This window comes from Mugil cephalus, chromosome 16 (assembly GCF_022458985.1).
Source record: "Mugil cephalus isolate CIBA_MC_2020 chromosome 16, CIBA_Mcephalus_1.1, whole genome shotgun sequence".
Classification (NCBI taxonomy): Eukaryota; Metazoa; Chordata; class Actinopteri; order Mugiliformes; family Mugilidae; genus Mugil; species Mugil cephalus.
Genome location: NC_061785.1, coordinates 2,974,176 through 2,989,888, shown reverse-complemented (window position 1 = coordinate 2,989,888; position 15,713 = coordinate 2,974,176). Strand labels below are relative to the sequence as shown.

The window sequence follows — 15,713 nt, the reverse complement described above, 5'->3', positions numbered from 1 at the left end:
GGTGGTGTGAGGACACATCTGTGGTTGAGTTGGGTTTGCCTGCGAGTTTTTTCATGTAATTTCCAGCTTTGGTACCAGACTCAAAGAACACAACCTTGGCATGTTTTCACCTATTGGAAAACTTCCAACGCACAACATGAGCTACCATTTGTTTTTTCTTAACACACACTGATCAGGCAAAACATTATGACCACCTTCCTAATATACAGTACTGTAGGTCTGCCTCATGCCTCCAAAACAGTTATGACTCATTAGAGAATGGACATGGGACTTCTTAGACAGGATGTTGTTAGTGGGGGACCTTTGAGTGAAGGGTTCTCTGTGGATCATCCCACAGATACTTGATCAGTTAGGATTTAGTGAATTTGGAGACCAGATCAACACCTTGTGCTGTTCTTCATGTTTTCTTTGTTGTTGTTTTTGTCCAGTTGATCCTGAAATGTTCTTGTGTGTGTCTATGTCAGGGATGGCTGCTGCCATCAAGGAGTGTCAGTAACTGGGTTTACATGGAGAATTTTTTCTCATTGCGATGGAAGGTTTCAGGTCACCTGTTTACATGTAATTCTGATCTGATGTTTACATGTACTACAACTTTTAATCTGAACAGACCTGTGACATGCACAGATCGATGAAAACATCCCGTGACTGATCTCTCGTCTAATCAGCAGTAGTTGCTAGTGTTCTTACACTTTTATACTTGAAGCAACAGCTTGATTCAGAAAGTTTGTGGGGTCATATCCACTTTTGCGTTGCCTTTTTAGTTAGCCTTCTTGTAGCCAGTCTTCAAGGTTTTCCAGCGGTTCTGAAATTATTCCAAGCTTCGGTATATCTGGGCTTTTCAATGGATTTTTGATGGGAGTTTTAAACTGTTCAATATTTCTATTGTTTTTTTGTTTTGTTTTTTTGTCATCTAAGTGTATGATAATGTCTGCTTCTTTCAAGATCTATGTGGAGCCGTAGATCAGTTAAGAAAACGTCACTGAGCATTTATGTCTCAGAAAGAACGGAGCCTGACATCAATCACATTCACCGTTCACATGACTTTCAATCGATTTGGGTGAAGGAAGATTATACCACTGCGAAACTGAATGAAAACCTGTTTATTCCGATTGAGCATTTTCATTCTAAACCAATTGCAATGGGAATATATGGCTCCATGTAAACCCAGCTGTTGCTATGGGGTGCGGGTGCCTGGTCTGGTCTAGATGGGATCTACATGTCCAAGTAAAATCCCCATGAATTTATTTCAGGTCCAGAAGTTTCCCTGTATTGTCACGGCGTGGTCTATGTTACTCAGTTCTCCTGTCTGGTCTGATCTAGATGGGTGCTACGTGTCAGTGGTCATAATGTTGTGGTTAATCAGTGCATGATCATTCAGTGTGTCTTGTCTATATATTACATGTATTCTGAGAAACTTCTGAGAAAGAAACACCTGATCAGATGTGATCTCCAGCTATAAAATATTGTGAAACTATTCTGCCTAGTTATAAAATGACTCATGATTAAAAGGAAGCCATAACTATATTGATTCAAACACAGATGAACCTTAAAAGGAGTGGCTAAGAATAAAACCATCAGTCCAAGACACCTGAACTCTCATCCTTCAAGGTTGTTCAGCACTGAAGCTTCATCCACTCATAGCTCTCAGTGTCTGACTTTCTTTTACTGAAGTTTTGTGCGAGCCATTTAATAAAAATGGCTCAAAACTTCAGATTCTGCTCTGTGCTTTGGATAGTCGTTACAATTATTGGTAAGTCTCCTGATTTTATTAAATCCTACACATGCAAAGTCTTTAATTATGGTGATAATAGGAGCAGACGATCAGAAACTTCCTCGTCATGTAAACTTTAAACTGAGATTATTCCAGTTTAAATTGGGTTTTAATGATATTAACTTTCCTATTATTAATTATCTTTGGAGTCTATTTGACCCCATTCCGTGTTTAATGTCTCTAAATATATCATTTGTTTTGTTGATTTTTGGATTCAAGATTATTTTTATTTTCATTGTTCCCTGTGTACTTGTGTACATAGGGAACAATGAAATATTGTTTGCAGTGAAGTGGAGTATAGATGATTTTGCTGTCTGTCTTCACAGTTCTGTTCAGCTGCTTTTTCCCTTTTTGCTTCAACCACCAAACCATGAGGTGAAACTGTAGGTGATGATGCTTTGAACAGTACATGTGTAGAAGGTGATGAGGCCAGTGTTTTCCATACTTCAGCTGTGGAGAACTGTAGTACCTGGTTGTCCTGTGCTGTTAGGAGTGGATGTGACTGTGCAGTGCGACTTTTCCCAAGTTAATGGGAACACTGACACAAACTCTGACCCCAACAGAATACATGATGATTCTTGATAAGAGCTGTGGCAATAGTTTCCATACTTAATGTCATAAATAACAAGGATATGTTTATCATTTCCTTATCTTCCGTCATAATAAGTCAGAAGATAAAATCTTAGACATATATCTAAAATAAGACATCATGAACCTCATCATCAATAACAAGGATATGTACTTAGAAATGATATAAAGCCCATTAAAGATGTCTCTTCAATCAGGTCATTGGGGAGATTTTATCTGTGTTTGAATGAGTATGTGGGATGGGAGCTTGTTTTATTTAAGGAGCTATTTAGGTAGTCAACAAAAAAACACAAAGAACCTGACATTTAAACACATAAACTTAGAAAAATTGAAGGATAAATGAGCACACAGCTGGTGTTTAAAAGGCTTTTAGTTAACAGATTATGGTAGACATTTGTAATCCAGGGATAATTCCAGAAAATGAAAGTCTTCTTCTTTTAATATTTCCTAGTTTTTATTCTAAACAAACTCAAAGGTCAGACTCACAGTTATGTGCATTATTGTTGAGTTGAGTTGACAATAAAGGCACAAGCTTTGCCTTTTAACAGTTTTTTTTTTTTTTTTTTTTCTGTCACTTCTCAGAAAAGTGTTTGATGTAGAAAGTCTGACCTTACCTGACCTGTTCATATCCTGCCTTTCTTTGGGAAGTCACATTCCACTCAAAGAAGGTTTGGTCTCTGGTCTGGTTAATGCTTTACGTGCTTAAAAACCCCACATCAGATTTATATAACCTTTATCAGACAGATACAGGAACTGGTTTTAGTTTTGTGCGCTCATTAGAGGAACTGGTTGATGTGGAAGACCTCGCTTCGTTTCTTCCCCTTATTTGTGTGTATAAAAAGGAAAACAACACGAAACTAATTGCCTTCACCTTTCTTCATTTAGATATTTCAGATCTTCTGTATTAAGTGTGTTTCAAAAAGGTCAAGTTTCTTTTACTTTCCTGATGGCACCACTCTCAATATGTGTTCACTGTTAGTTGGATCCCCATTCTTCATAGGGTCCATAGGACATACATACACGCACACAGTTTACTAAAGATTACACACATATTTCAGTCTCACGTCAAACAGTGACCATTACCTTCTAATTTTACTTTACTATTTTTAACTCTTTTATTTGCAGTTAGGACACATGCTCCTAGCTTCATAAAGTTATTCTCCATCTTTCCGACAGCAGTGACTTTGAAAAAATGCTCAGATAATGCCTTCATCAAAACTCGGAAATTCAAACTTCCAACCTCCAAAATCATAGACGTATTGCTGCAATTGTGTCGTCACCTGTTTGTTGTCAGGTGCTGTGGTCTCGTCTCTCACTTGCTAGTGTGTTTTTGTTGTGACAGTATTGATTATGATATTTCTGGTTTGCATTATGTCATGGTCCCACCAGAACTTCCAAATCAAAATCGCCACTTTATCCTAGGATTAATCTGTTTTGCTGTTTTATTGTGTTGCAATAAATACAGTTATGAGTTTTTAGGACATGTTAGTCATTGTGTATCATTTCCACTGAAAGGCAAGATGGTGAAGTTGCAAGAATTCAGTTGATCATAAATTGGTTGTGCAACTTTGATTAAGATCAGCCTAATTATATAATTATATAGATGGAGACCAGGTTATTATCTGAAAGCAGTAAAACTGAAACACTTAGATACTCAATTATCCAGTTTACAGTTGTAGTCGACTTCTTTTTCAGCTCTTTATAACTTTATATTTTATTCGTTTGCACCCTGCTTATGTCCTCCTGCGACCTGTTGTTCCATCTCTAGTTCTCACTAACACTTCAAACAAAGTGAAGATAGATTTTCTTTTTGTTAGTGACTGCATTGGACTTAATGGGCACAGATTTCTGCGTAGTGGTGTGAGGATAGGCGTGGTTGAGTTGGGTTTGCCTGGGAGGAGATGACACTTGAAAAATACACACATATTTGTAATAAATCCATAAAACTGCTGCCAATCCTTGTAATCTTTGTTCCATTGTTTTGTTAATGACCTCATCTGTAACTTATAAATTGTGAGATGTGCGTGAGAAAAGTAACAATGCCATGACAAACAAATGTTTCGAAATTTTTAAGTTTTTTGATGTAATTTCCAGCTTTGTTACCAGACTCAAAGAACACAACCTTGGCATGTTTTCACCTACTGGAAAATTTCCAACGCGCAACATGAGCTACCATTTGTTTTTTCTTAACACACACTGATCAGGCAAAACATTATGACCACCTTCCTAATATACAGTACTGTAGGTCTGCCTCATGCCTCCAAAACAGTTATGACTCATTAGAGAATGGACATGGGACTTCTTAGACAGGATGTTGTTAGTGGGGGACCTTTGAGTGAAGGGTTCTCTGTGGATCATCCCACAGATACTTGATCAGTTAGGATTTAGTGAATTTGGAGACCAGATCAACACATTGTGCTGTCTTGTTTTCTTTGTTGTTGTTTTTGTCCAGTTGATCCTGAAGTGTTCTTGTGTGTGTGTCTATGTCAGGGATGGCTGCTGCCATCAAGGAGTGTCAGTAACTGGGTTTACATGGAGATTTTTTTCTCATTGCGATGGAAGGTTTCAGGTCACCTGTTTACATGTAATTTGATCTGATGTTTACATGTACTACAACTTTTAATCGGAACAGACCTGTGACATGCACAGATCGATGAAAACATCCCGTGACTGATCTCACATCTAATCAGCAGTAGTTGCTAGTGTTCTTACACTTTTATACTTGAAGCAACAGCTTGATTCAGAAAGTTTGTGGGGTCATATCCACTTTTGCGTTGCCTTTTGAGTTAGCCTTCTTGTGGCCAGTCTTCAGCTGTTGCTATGGGGTGCGGTGCCTGGTCTGGTCTATTTGAGGGATGGGCATGATTAATCGATGATCGATAATTGATCGTTAAGAATTGTGTCGATCATGTGAATTTTTTATCGATCAAACGTTGGTATTAAATAAAGGTTGTGCTGCGTAGTGCGAGACTTGAAGTAATGCGAAAACGGTGTAATCAGCTACCTGCGAGTTTCCATAGGTTTCAAAAATAATCATGAAGTGGTCACGGCGAACTGTGGCGTGGGACCATTTTGAATTAAAAAATAACGAAGTTCACTACACTGCGAAGCCGTGTACAAGTGGAAAGTGAATGGAATAAGGTTCCCCAGGTTGGCCAAGTTAGCGCGGAGGTACCTGTGCATCCCGGCAACGTCAGTCCCCTCAGAGCGGCTGTTTTCGGCTGCTGGACTGACGGTCACCAGGCTGCGCTCGCGTCTGACCCCAGAGCAGGTTAACATGCTTATTTTTCTCAACAAAAATCAGTAGGCTGGTGTTGAAGTTACTGTTGAGGATCCATCACCAACGTAGCCTGTATGTGAGTTACTAGTTATTTTTTATGAGGCTTTGTTAAGTAATTAACTGTTATGTAATCTCTCCCTTAATCTCCCCGTCTTTCCCGACTCGGTTTTAAATTTAAGTTACGTTTTGACAAAACCTGTCAGACCTAAGTATTATTATGTTTTTGATTAAGTTATTGTTTTAAAAAAATATATTTTTTGGAACAAAAGAGGGTCAGTTGTGTTTAAGAGCGCAGGCTCCGCTGCTTTAGAGCATATCTTTAAATTTAACCATTGAACGTCGTGTTTAACTGCCATAAGAGTTGGACTGTTCTTGTAATAAAGATTTCATCGAGGAAAAACATTGTATTTGTATTTTCATTACATTTTTAATTTAAAAAATATAATGATTAATCGATAATTGATCGTTAATTTCCCGATGATCGATCAAAGAAATTTATTCGAATGCCCATCCCTAGTCTAGATGGGTGCTACATGTCCAAGTACAATCCACATGAATTAATTTCAGGTCCAGAAGTTTCTCTGTATTGTCACGGCGTGGTCTATGTTAGTCAATTCTCCTGTCTGGTCTGATCCAGATGGGTGCTACGTGTCAGTGGTCATAATGTTGTGGTTAATCAGTGCATGATCATTCAGTGTGTCTTGTCTATATATTGTATGTATTCTGAGAAACTTCTTAGAAAGCAACACGTAATCAGGTGTGATCTCCAGCTATAAAATATTGTGCTCAATCATAGTTATAAAATGACTGATTAAAAGGAAGCCATAACTATATTGATTCAAACACAGATGCACCCTGAAAGGAGTGGCTAAGAATAAAACCATCAGTCCAAGACACCTGAACTCTCATCCTTCAAGGTTGTTCAGCACTGAAGCTTCATCCACTCATAGCTCTCAGTGTCTGACTTTCTTTTACTGAAGTTTTGTGTGAGCCATTTAATAAAAATGGCTCAAACCTTCAGATTCTGCTCTGTGCTTTGGATAGCTGTTACAGTTATTGGTAAGTCTCCTGATTTTATTAAATCCTACACATGCAAAGTCTTTAATTATGGTGATAATAGGAGCAGACGATCAGAAACTTTCTCATCATGTAAACTTTAAACTGAGATTATTCCAGTTTACATTGGGTTTTAATGTTATTAACTTTCCTATTATTTATCTTTGGAGTATATTTGACCCCATTCCGTGTTTAATGTCTCTAAATATATCATTTGTTTTGTTGATTTTTGGATTCTACCTTATTTGGCAAGACTTTATATTAAAGTCCTTGTAATAATCATTAATTAATAGGTGATATTAAGGCATCATTGTAAGTCCTTACAAGATGCTTATTAACATTATTGTGTATTTATAAACCTATACAAGTGTTAATAATGGCATTATACTACAGTCAATAGCAGGCTATCAGATATTTATAAGCGCTTATAAGAAACTTGTTAACAGTTTGCAAATGCTTAAGAACATTAATAGAAGCCTCATGAGTATCTCATAATTGTTCATTATAGCATTACAAACACCCATAACCTACCCATTATGTCTTTGCCATGCCTTTATTAATCTTTTTTTATTTGCTTTATTAATACTAAAATATATTTCATTGCTCATCTATTATCAGTTAACTATGCACTTGTTTTTATAGTTAACTATGCTTTTTGCAGCTACCGGATCTAAAGCGTGAACGATTCTTTATTAAGTCTAATAAATATTTCATTATGTGTTAATTACTGGTTAATGACTTTCACGCCCTCCACATCTAGAATGTGGTTAAGGCTGATATAATGGGAAGAATAAAAAGCATAATACAACAAGTGTTTCAACTGTGAAGGCCAAAATAGTTTTATTTATTGATGTGGACTAAAAATGTAAAAAAAAAAAAATAAAAACACTTTCAGGAACTGTAAAATTGAGAGATATTATTAAAAACATTGAAATTAGCATAAATTCCAATTTCAACTTAAAACTGAGGTAGATCTTTTTTTTTATTATTCCCCTGAACATTTAACGTTTTAACCTTTTATAAAAAACATGGTCCATCAGCACCACATCAATTCAAAATGTGCCCCTTTCCAACAGGCAACAGTTTCCCTGATTTCTTCAGTGCCCGAATTGCGTTGTCAGTATCTGGACAGTCACGAATGGCATCTAGCAAACCTTTCAGAGGCAGCAATGGAAATGAAAGTGTGATCCACTCCCACTATTTAGCCTTCATTCTAGCCTACACCCTGTACCTGTTAGCTACGTCATGTAGTAGCCCACCAAGAGGACCATCTTTGTGTTTCCTGCCCAGCCATTCAGTCCACTCAGTAAGACAAAGATGGTCAGACAGTAAGCATTTGGTTTGATTACCTCTTTGCCTCCAAACTTGCTCCTGCTACGCCAGGCTCTTTCTATGTGCTGTGTGTGTAGGCACCTGTTTGAGCATCTACATGCCACCTTGCATGATTATTGAATGGATGATCCTTTAACTGCCATAAGAGTTGGACAAGCTTGGTGATTCCGCTGGGAAATGTCGAAATGGCTGTGGTTCTAATGGACCTTGTTGTTTTTTTGTTTTGGTTTTTTCAAAGTGAAAACAATGTTTACAGTTCCTTGAAAGTGTTTTTTTCTTTCATCGAGATGCCTGTTTTAGGTGATTTTTATTTTGATACATTTTAGTAATATGTCCACAGCAATAAATAAAACTTTTATTTTGGCATTCACAGTTGAAACACTCGTTGTATTATGCATTTTTTTTTTCTTCCCATTGTATCAACCTTGACCACATTCTAGATGTGGAAAAGCATATTATTCATTAATAAATGCATGATAAAGGATTTATATAGCTTTAATAAGGCATTGTTCACGCTTTAGATCCGGTAGCTGCAAAAAGCATAGTTAACTATTAACAAGTACATAGTTAACTGATAATAGATGAGCCATAAAGTATATTTTAGTATTAATAAAGCAAATAAAAAAAGATTAATAAAGGCATGGCAAAGACATAATGGGTAGATTATGGGTGTTTGTAATGCTATTATGAACAATTAAATAAATTAAATACACAATAATGTTAATAAGCATCTTGTAAGGACTTACAATGATTATTTTTATTTTCATTGTTCTCTGTGTACTTGTGTACACAGAGAACAATGAAATATTGTTTGCAGTGAAGTGGAGTACAGATGATTTTGCTGTGTCTTCACAGTTCTGTTCAGCTGTTTTTTTCCCTTTTTGCTTCAACCACCAAACCATGAGGTGAAACTGTAGGTGATGATGCTTTGAACAGTACATGTGTAGAAGGTGATGAGGCCAGTGTTTTCCATACTTCAGCTGTGGAGAACTGTAGTACCTGGTTGTCCTGTGCTGTTAGGAGTGGATGTGACTGTGCAGTGCGACTTTTCCCAAGTTAATGGGAACACTGACAAAAACTCTGACCCCAACAGAATACATGATGATTCTTGATAAGAGCTGTGGCAATAGTTTCCATACTTAATGTCATAAATAACAAGGATATGTACTTGACATAAAGCCCATTAAACATAAGCTTCGGTCTATCTTGGCTTCAATAGATTTTTGATGGGAGTTTTAAACTGCTCAATATTTCTATTGTTTTCTTTGTTGTTGTTTTTTCTTTTTTCCAGTTGATCCTGAAGTGTTCTTGTGTGTGTGTCTATGTCAGGGATGGCTGCTGCCATCAAGGAGTGTCAGTAACTGGGTTTACATGGAGAATTTTTTCTCATTGCGATGGAAGGTTTCAGGTCACCTGTTTACATGTAATTTGATCTGATGTTTACATGTACTACAACTTTTAATCTGAACAGACCTGTGACATGCACAGATCGATGAAAACATCCGTGACTGATCTCACGTCTAATCAGCAGTAGTTGCTAGTGTTCTTACACTTTTATACTTGAAGCAACAGTTTGATTCAGAAAGTTTGTGGGGTCATATCCACTTTTGCGTTGCCTTTTTAGTTAGCCTTCTTGTAGCCAGTCTTCAAGGTTTTCCAGCGGTTCTGAAATTATTCCAAGCTTTGGTCTATCTTGGCTTCAATGGATTTTTGATGGGAGTTTTAAACTGTTCAATATTTCCATTGATTGTTTTTTGTTTTTTTTGTCATCTAAGCATATGATAATGTAATTTCTTTCAAACTCTATGTGGAGCCGTAGATCAGTTAAGAACACTTCACTGAGCATTTATGTCTCAGACAGAACGGAGCCTGACATCAATCACATTCACCATTTACATGACATTCAATCAGTTTGGGAAAAGGAAGATTATACCACTGTGAAACTGAATGAAAACCCATTTATTCCGATTGAGCCTTTTCATTTTAAACCAATTGCAATGGGAATATATGGCTCAATGTAAACCCAGCTGTTGCTATGGGGTGCGGGTGCCTGGTCTGGTCTAGATTTGGGATGGGCATGATTAATCGATAATCGATAATTGATCGTTAAGAATTGTGTCGATCATGTGAATGTTTTATCGATCAAACGTTGGTATTAAATAAAAGTTGTGCTGCGTAGTGCGAGTCTTGAAGCAATGCAATTAATTTCACTATGTGGCAGCAATGACACATTTTACCAACCGGGGGCGATATTTGAGAAAACGGTGTACTCAGCTAGAATACATGATGATTCTTGATAATGGCTGTGGCAATAATTTCCATACTTAATGTCATAAATAACACGGATATGTACTTGACATGAAGCCCATTAAACATATCTCTTCAATCAGTATTTGAATGAATATTTGGGGTGGGGGCTTGTTTGATTTAAGGAGCTATTTAGGTAGTCAACAACAACAAAAAAAAAAAACATAAATTACCTGACATCTAAACTCATAAACTTTGAGAAATTGAAGGTTAAATGAGCACACAGCTGGTGTTTAAAAGGCTTAGACATTTGTAATCCAGGGATAATTCCAGAAAATGAACTGTTCTTCCTTTTATTTTTTCTTCTGCCTTGTCACAGAAAAGTGTTAGTTTCTCTTTTTTTTAAATGTAATTTCTTAACTCGTCATCAAGCCAGGATGCTTTTTGTGGAACCATTTAACGAAGTTTCAATTTATACAACACAACCGTAGATCATATTCTAACTCTAACTTGCAAAATTTACATCCTAACATTCTTCTTATTATTTATTTTTGCCATGTTTAACTCTTTTGTCTGCATTTAGGACACATGCTCCTAGTTTCATGAATTTATTCGCCATCTTTCCGACAATAGTAACTACTGCTGACTAGACAGAGACCTCCATCTTTGATCAGTCACATGATGTTTTTATCGATGTGCGCATGTCACATGTCCGATTCAAAGTAGCGGGACATGTAAACATAGGGTCGGAGTAGATCACCTCACATGAAAACAGTTGACCAAGAACCTCAACTGGAATGAGAAACATGTCTCCATGGAAACCTGGCTTGTGAAGCATGGTGGAGGTTCCTTGCAAGTTTGGGACTGCATTTCTGCAAATGGAGTTTTGATTTGATTTGATTTATATTCATTCACATTTTTTTAATGAACAAAAATAAACTCTTACCACATCCAAAAACGTTCTTAGTTTACAGAGTTTTTTCACATCTGACGAAAAATTTATCACAGTTTTGTATGTTGTATGTATTTATAATTTTCTAATATTTCTGTCATTATTAACATATATTATTCATTTTGTGTTTTCAACATCAGTAGCCTCAGAATGGACAACAGCAGTGAACCCAGAAGCAGAATTAACAACAACAGAAGTGAACCCAGAAGCAGAATTAACAACAGCAGAGAACCCATTAGAAACAACAAGAACTAAAGTATTGAACACAGAAAACACAAGTACTGTTGCTCCAGAAGCCACGACGACTAGTGCTTCTCCAGAGACGACAACAACATTGGTAGCTACAGATGCCACAACAACAGCTATTGCTCCAGAAGCCACAACAACTACTGCTTCTCCAGAAACCACAACAACAGGTACTCCTGAAGCCACAACAAATACTGCTTCTCCAGAAACCACAACAACATCAGTAGCTACAGAAACCACAACAACTATTGCTTCTCCAGAAACCACAACAACATCAGTAGTTACAGAAGCCACAACAACTACTGGTTTTCTACAACCAAAATCGACGAAAATACGTTTCGAGAACAACACATCAATAGCTACAGAAGCCACAACGACTACTGCTTCTTCAGAGACGACAACAAGATCAGCAGTTACAGAAGCCACAACGACTACTGCTTCTCCAGAGACGACGACATCAGTAGCTACAGAAGCCACAACGACTACTGCTTCTCCAGAGACGACAACAACATCAGTAGCTACAGAAACCACAACGACAGCTGCTTCTCAAGAGACGACAACAATATCAGTAGCTACAGAAGCCACAACGACTACTCCTTCTCCAGAGACGACAACAACATCAGTAGCTACAGAAGCCACAACAACAGCTGTTACTACACAAGTCACAACTACTACTGTTGCTATGGAAACCACAACAACAGGTGCTCCAGAAGCCACAACAACTTCTGCTTCTCCACAAACCACAACAACATCAGTAGCTACAGAAACCACAACAACTACTGCTTCTCCACAAACCGCAACAACATCAGCAGTTACAGAAGCCACAACGACTACTGCTTCTCCAGAGACGACGACATCAGTAGCTACAGAAGCCACAACGACTACTGCTTCTCCAGAGACGACAACAACATCAGTAGCTACAGAAGCCACAACAACTACTGTTTCTCCACAAACCACAACAACATCAGCAGTTACAGAAGCCACAACGACTACTGCTTCTCCAGAGACGACGACATCAGTAGCTACAGAAACCACAACGACAGCTGCTTCTCAAGACACGACAACAATATCAGTAGCTACAGAAGCCACAACGACTACTCCTTCTCCAGAGACGACAACAACATTAGTAGCTACAGAAGCCACAACAACAGCTGTTACTACACAAGTCACAACTACTACTGTTGCTATAGAAACCACAACAACAGGTGCTCCAGAAACCACAACAACTAATGCTTCTCCACAAACCACAACAACTACTGCTTCTCCACAAACCACAACATCAGTAGCTACAGAAGCCACAACGACTACTGCTTCTCCAGAGACGACAACAACATCATTAGCTACAGAAGCCACAACGACTAGTGCTTCTCCAGAGACGACAACAACATTGGTAGCTACAGATGCCACAACAACAGCTATTGCTCCAGAAGCCACAACAACTACTGCTTCTCCAGAAACCACAACAACATCAGTAGCTACAGAAGCCACAACAACAGGTGCTCTCGAAGCCACAACAACTTCTGCTTCTCCAGAAACCACAACAACATCAGTAGCTACAGAAGCCACAACAACTTCTGCTTCTCCAGAAGCCACAACAACATCAGTAGCTACAGAAGCCACAACAACAGGTGCTCCAGAAGCCACAACAACTTCTGCTTCTCCAGAAACCACAACAACATCAGTGGCTACAGAAACCACAACAACTACTGCTTCTCCACAAACCACAACATCAGCAGTTACAGAAGCCACATCGACTACTGCTTCTCCAGAGACGACGACATCAGTAACTACAGAAGCCACAACAACAGCTGTTACTACACAAGTCACAACTACTACTGTTGCTATTGAAACCACAACAACAGGTGCACCAGAAACCACAACAACTACTGCTTCTCCACAAACCACAACAACTACTGCTTCTCCACAAACCACAACAACACCAGTAGCTACAGAAGCCACAACAACAGGTGCTCCAGAAGCCACAACAACTTCTGCTTCTCCAGAAACCACAACAACATCAGTAGCTACAGAAGCCACAACAACTTCTGCTTCTCCAGAAACCACAACAACATCAGTAGCTACAGAAACCACAACAACTACTGCTTCTCCACAAACCACAACAACATCAGCAGTTACAGAAGCAACAACGACTACTGCTTCTCCAGAGACGACGACATCAGTAGCTACAGAAGCCACAATGACTACTGCTTCTCCAGAGACGACAACAACATCAATAGCTACAGAAACCACAACAACTACTGCTTCTCCACAAACCACAACAACATCAGCAGCTACAGAAGCCACAACGACTACTGCTTCTCCAGAGACGACGACATCAGTAGCTACAGATGCCACGACTACTCCTTCTCCAGAGACGACAACAACATCAGTAGCTACAGAAACCACAACGACAGCTGCTTCTCCAGAGACGACAACAATATCAGTAGCTACAGAAGCCACAACGACTACTCCTTCTCCAGAGACGACAACAACATCAGTAGCTACAGAAGCCACAACAACAGCTGTTACTACACAAGTCACAACTACTACTGTTGCTTTAGAAACCACAACAACAGGTACTCCAGAAACCACAACAACTACTGCTTCTCCAGAGACGACGACATCAGCAGCTACAGAAGCCACAACGACTACTGCTTCTCCAGAGACGACAACAACATCAGTAGCTACAGAAGCCACAACGACTACTGCTTCTCCAGAGACGACAACAACATCAGTAGCTACAGAAGCCACAACGACTACTGCTTCTCCAGAGACGACAACAACATCAGTAGCTACAGAAGCCACAACGACTACTGCTTCTCCAGAGACGACAACAACATCAGTAGCTACAGAAGCCCCAACGACTACTGCTTCTCCAGAGACAACAACAACATCAGTACCTACAGAAGCCACAACAACAGCTGTTACTACACAAGTCACAACTACTATTGTTGCTATAGAAACCACAACAACAGATGCTCCAGAAACCACAACAACTACTGCTTCTCCACAAACCACAACAACATCAGTAGCTACAGAAGCCACAACTACTACTGCTTCTCCACAAACCACAACAACATCAGCAGTTACAGAAGCCACAACGACTACTACTTCTCCAGAGACGACGACATCAGTAGCTACAGAAGCCACAACGACTACTGCTTCTCCAGAGACGACAACAACATCAGTAGCTACAGAAGCCACAACCACTACTGCTTCTCCAGAGACGACAACAACATCAGTAGCTACAGAAGCCACAACGACTACTCCTTCTCCAGAGACGACAACAACATCAGTAGCTACAGAAACCACAACGACACTGCTTCTCCAGAGACGACAACAATCAGTAGCTACAGAAGCCACAACGACTACTGCTTCTCCAGAGACGACAACAACATCAATAGCTACAGAGAAGCACCCAACACTACTGCTTCTCCAGAACCACAACAACACAGTGCTACAGAGCCACACACAGTAGCTACAGAAGCCACAACACACTCTGCTTACTACACAAGTAACACAACAACTACTGCTTCTCCAAGAAACACAACAACAGGTGCTCCAGAAGCCACAACAACTACTGCTTCTCCAGAGACACAACAACATCAGTACTACAGAAGCCACAACAACAGCTGTTACTACACAAGTCACAACTACTATTGTTGCTATAGAAACCACAACAACAGGTGCTCCAGAAACCACAACAACTACTGCTTCTCCACAAACCACAACAACATCAGTAGCTACAGAAGCCACAACTACTACTGCTTCTCCACAAACCACAACAACATCAGCAGTTACAGAAGCCACAACGACTACTGCTTCTCCAGAGACGACGACATCAGTAGCTACAGAAGCCACAACCACTACTGCTTCTCCAGAGACGACAACAACATCAGTAGCTACAGAAGCCACAACGACTACTCCTTCTCCAGAGACGACAACAACATCAGTAGCTACAGAAACCACAACGACAGCTGCTTCTCCAGAGACGACAACAATATCAGTAGCTACAGAAGCCACAACGACTACTCCTTCTCCAGAGACGACAACAACATCAGTAGCTACAGACGCCACAACAACAGGTGTTCCTGAAGCCACAACAAATACTGCTTCTCCAGAAACCACAACAACATCAGTAGCTACAGAAGCCACAACAACAGGTGCTCCAGAAGCCACAACAACTTCTGCTTCTCCAGAAACCACAACAACTACTGCTTCTCCAGAAACCCCAACAACAG

At 39.2% G+C, this 15,713-nt stretch overlaps 1 protein-coding gene across 1 annotated transcript; it reads left to right on the top strand.

The window, feature by feature from the left end:
- Positions 1–12,193: 12,193 nt before the first annotated feature.
- Positions 12,194–14,761, top strand: LOC125022792 (mucin-5AC-like; the record flags this gene model as incomplete). Its single annotated transcript, XM_047609718.1, has 2 exons — positions 12,194–12,862; positions 14,252–14,761. Coding segments are annotated over 2 exons (1,179 nt in total), but the record flags the coding sequence as incomplete, so codon positions are not given.
- Between the last annotated feature and the right edge of the window lie 952 nt (positions 14,762–15,713).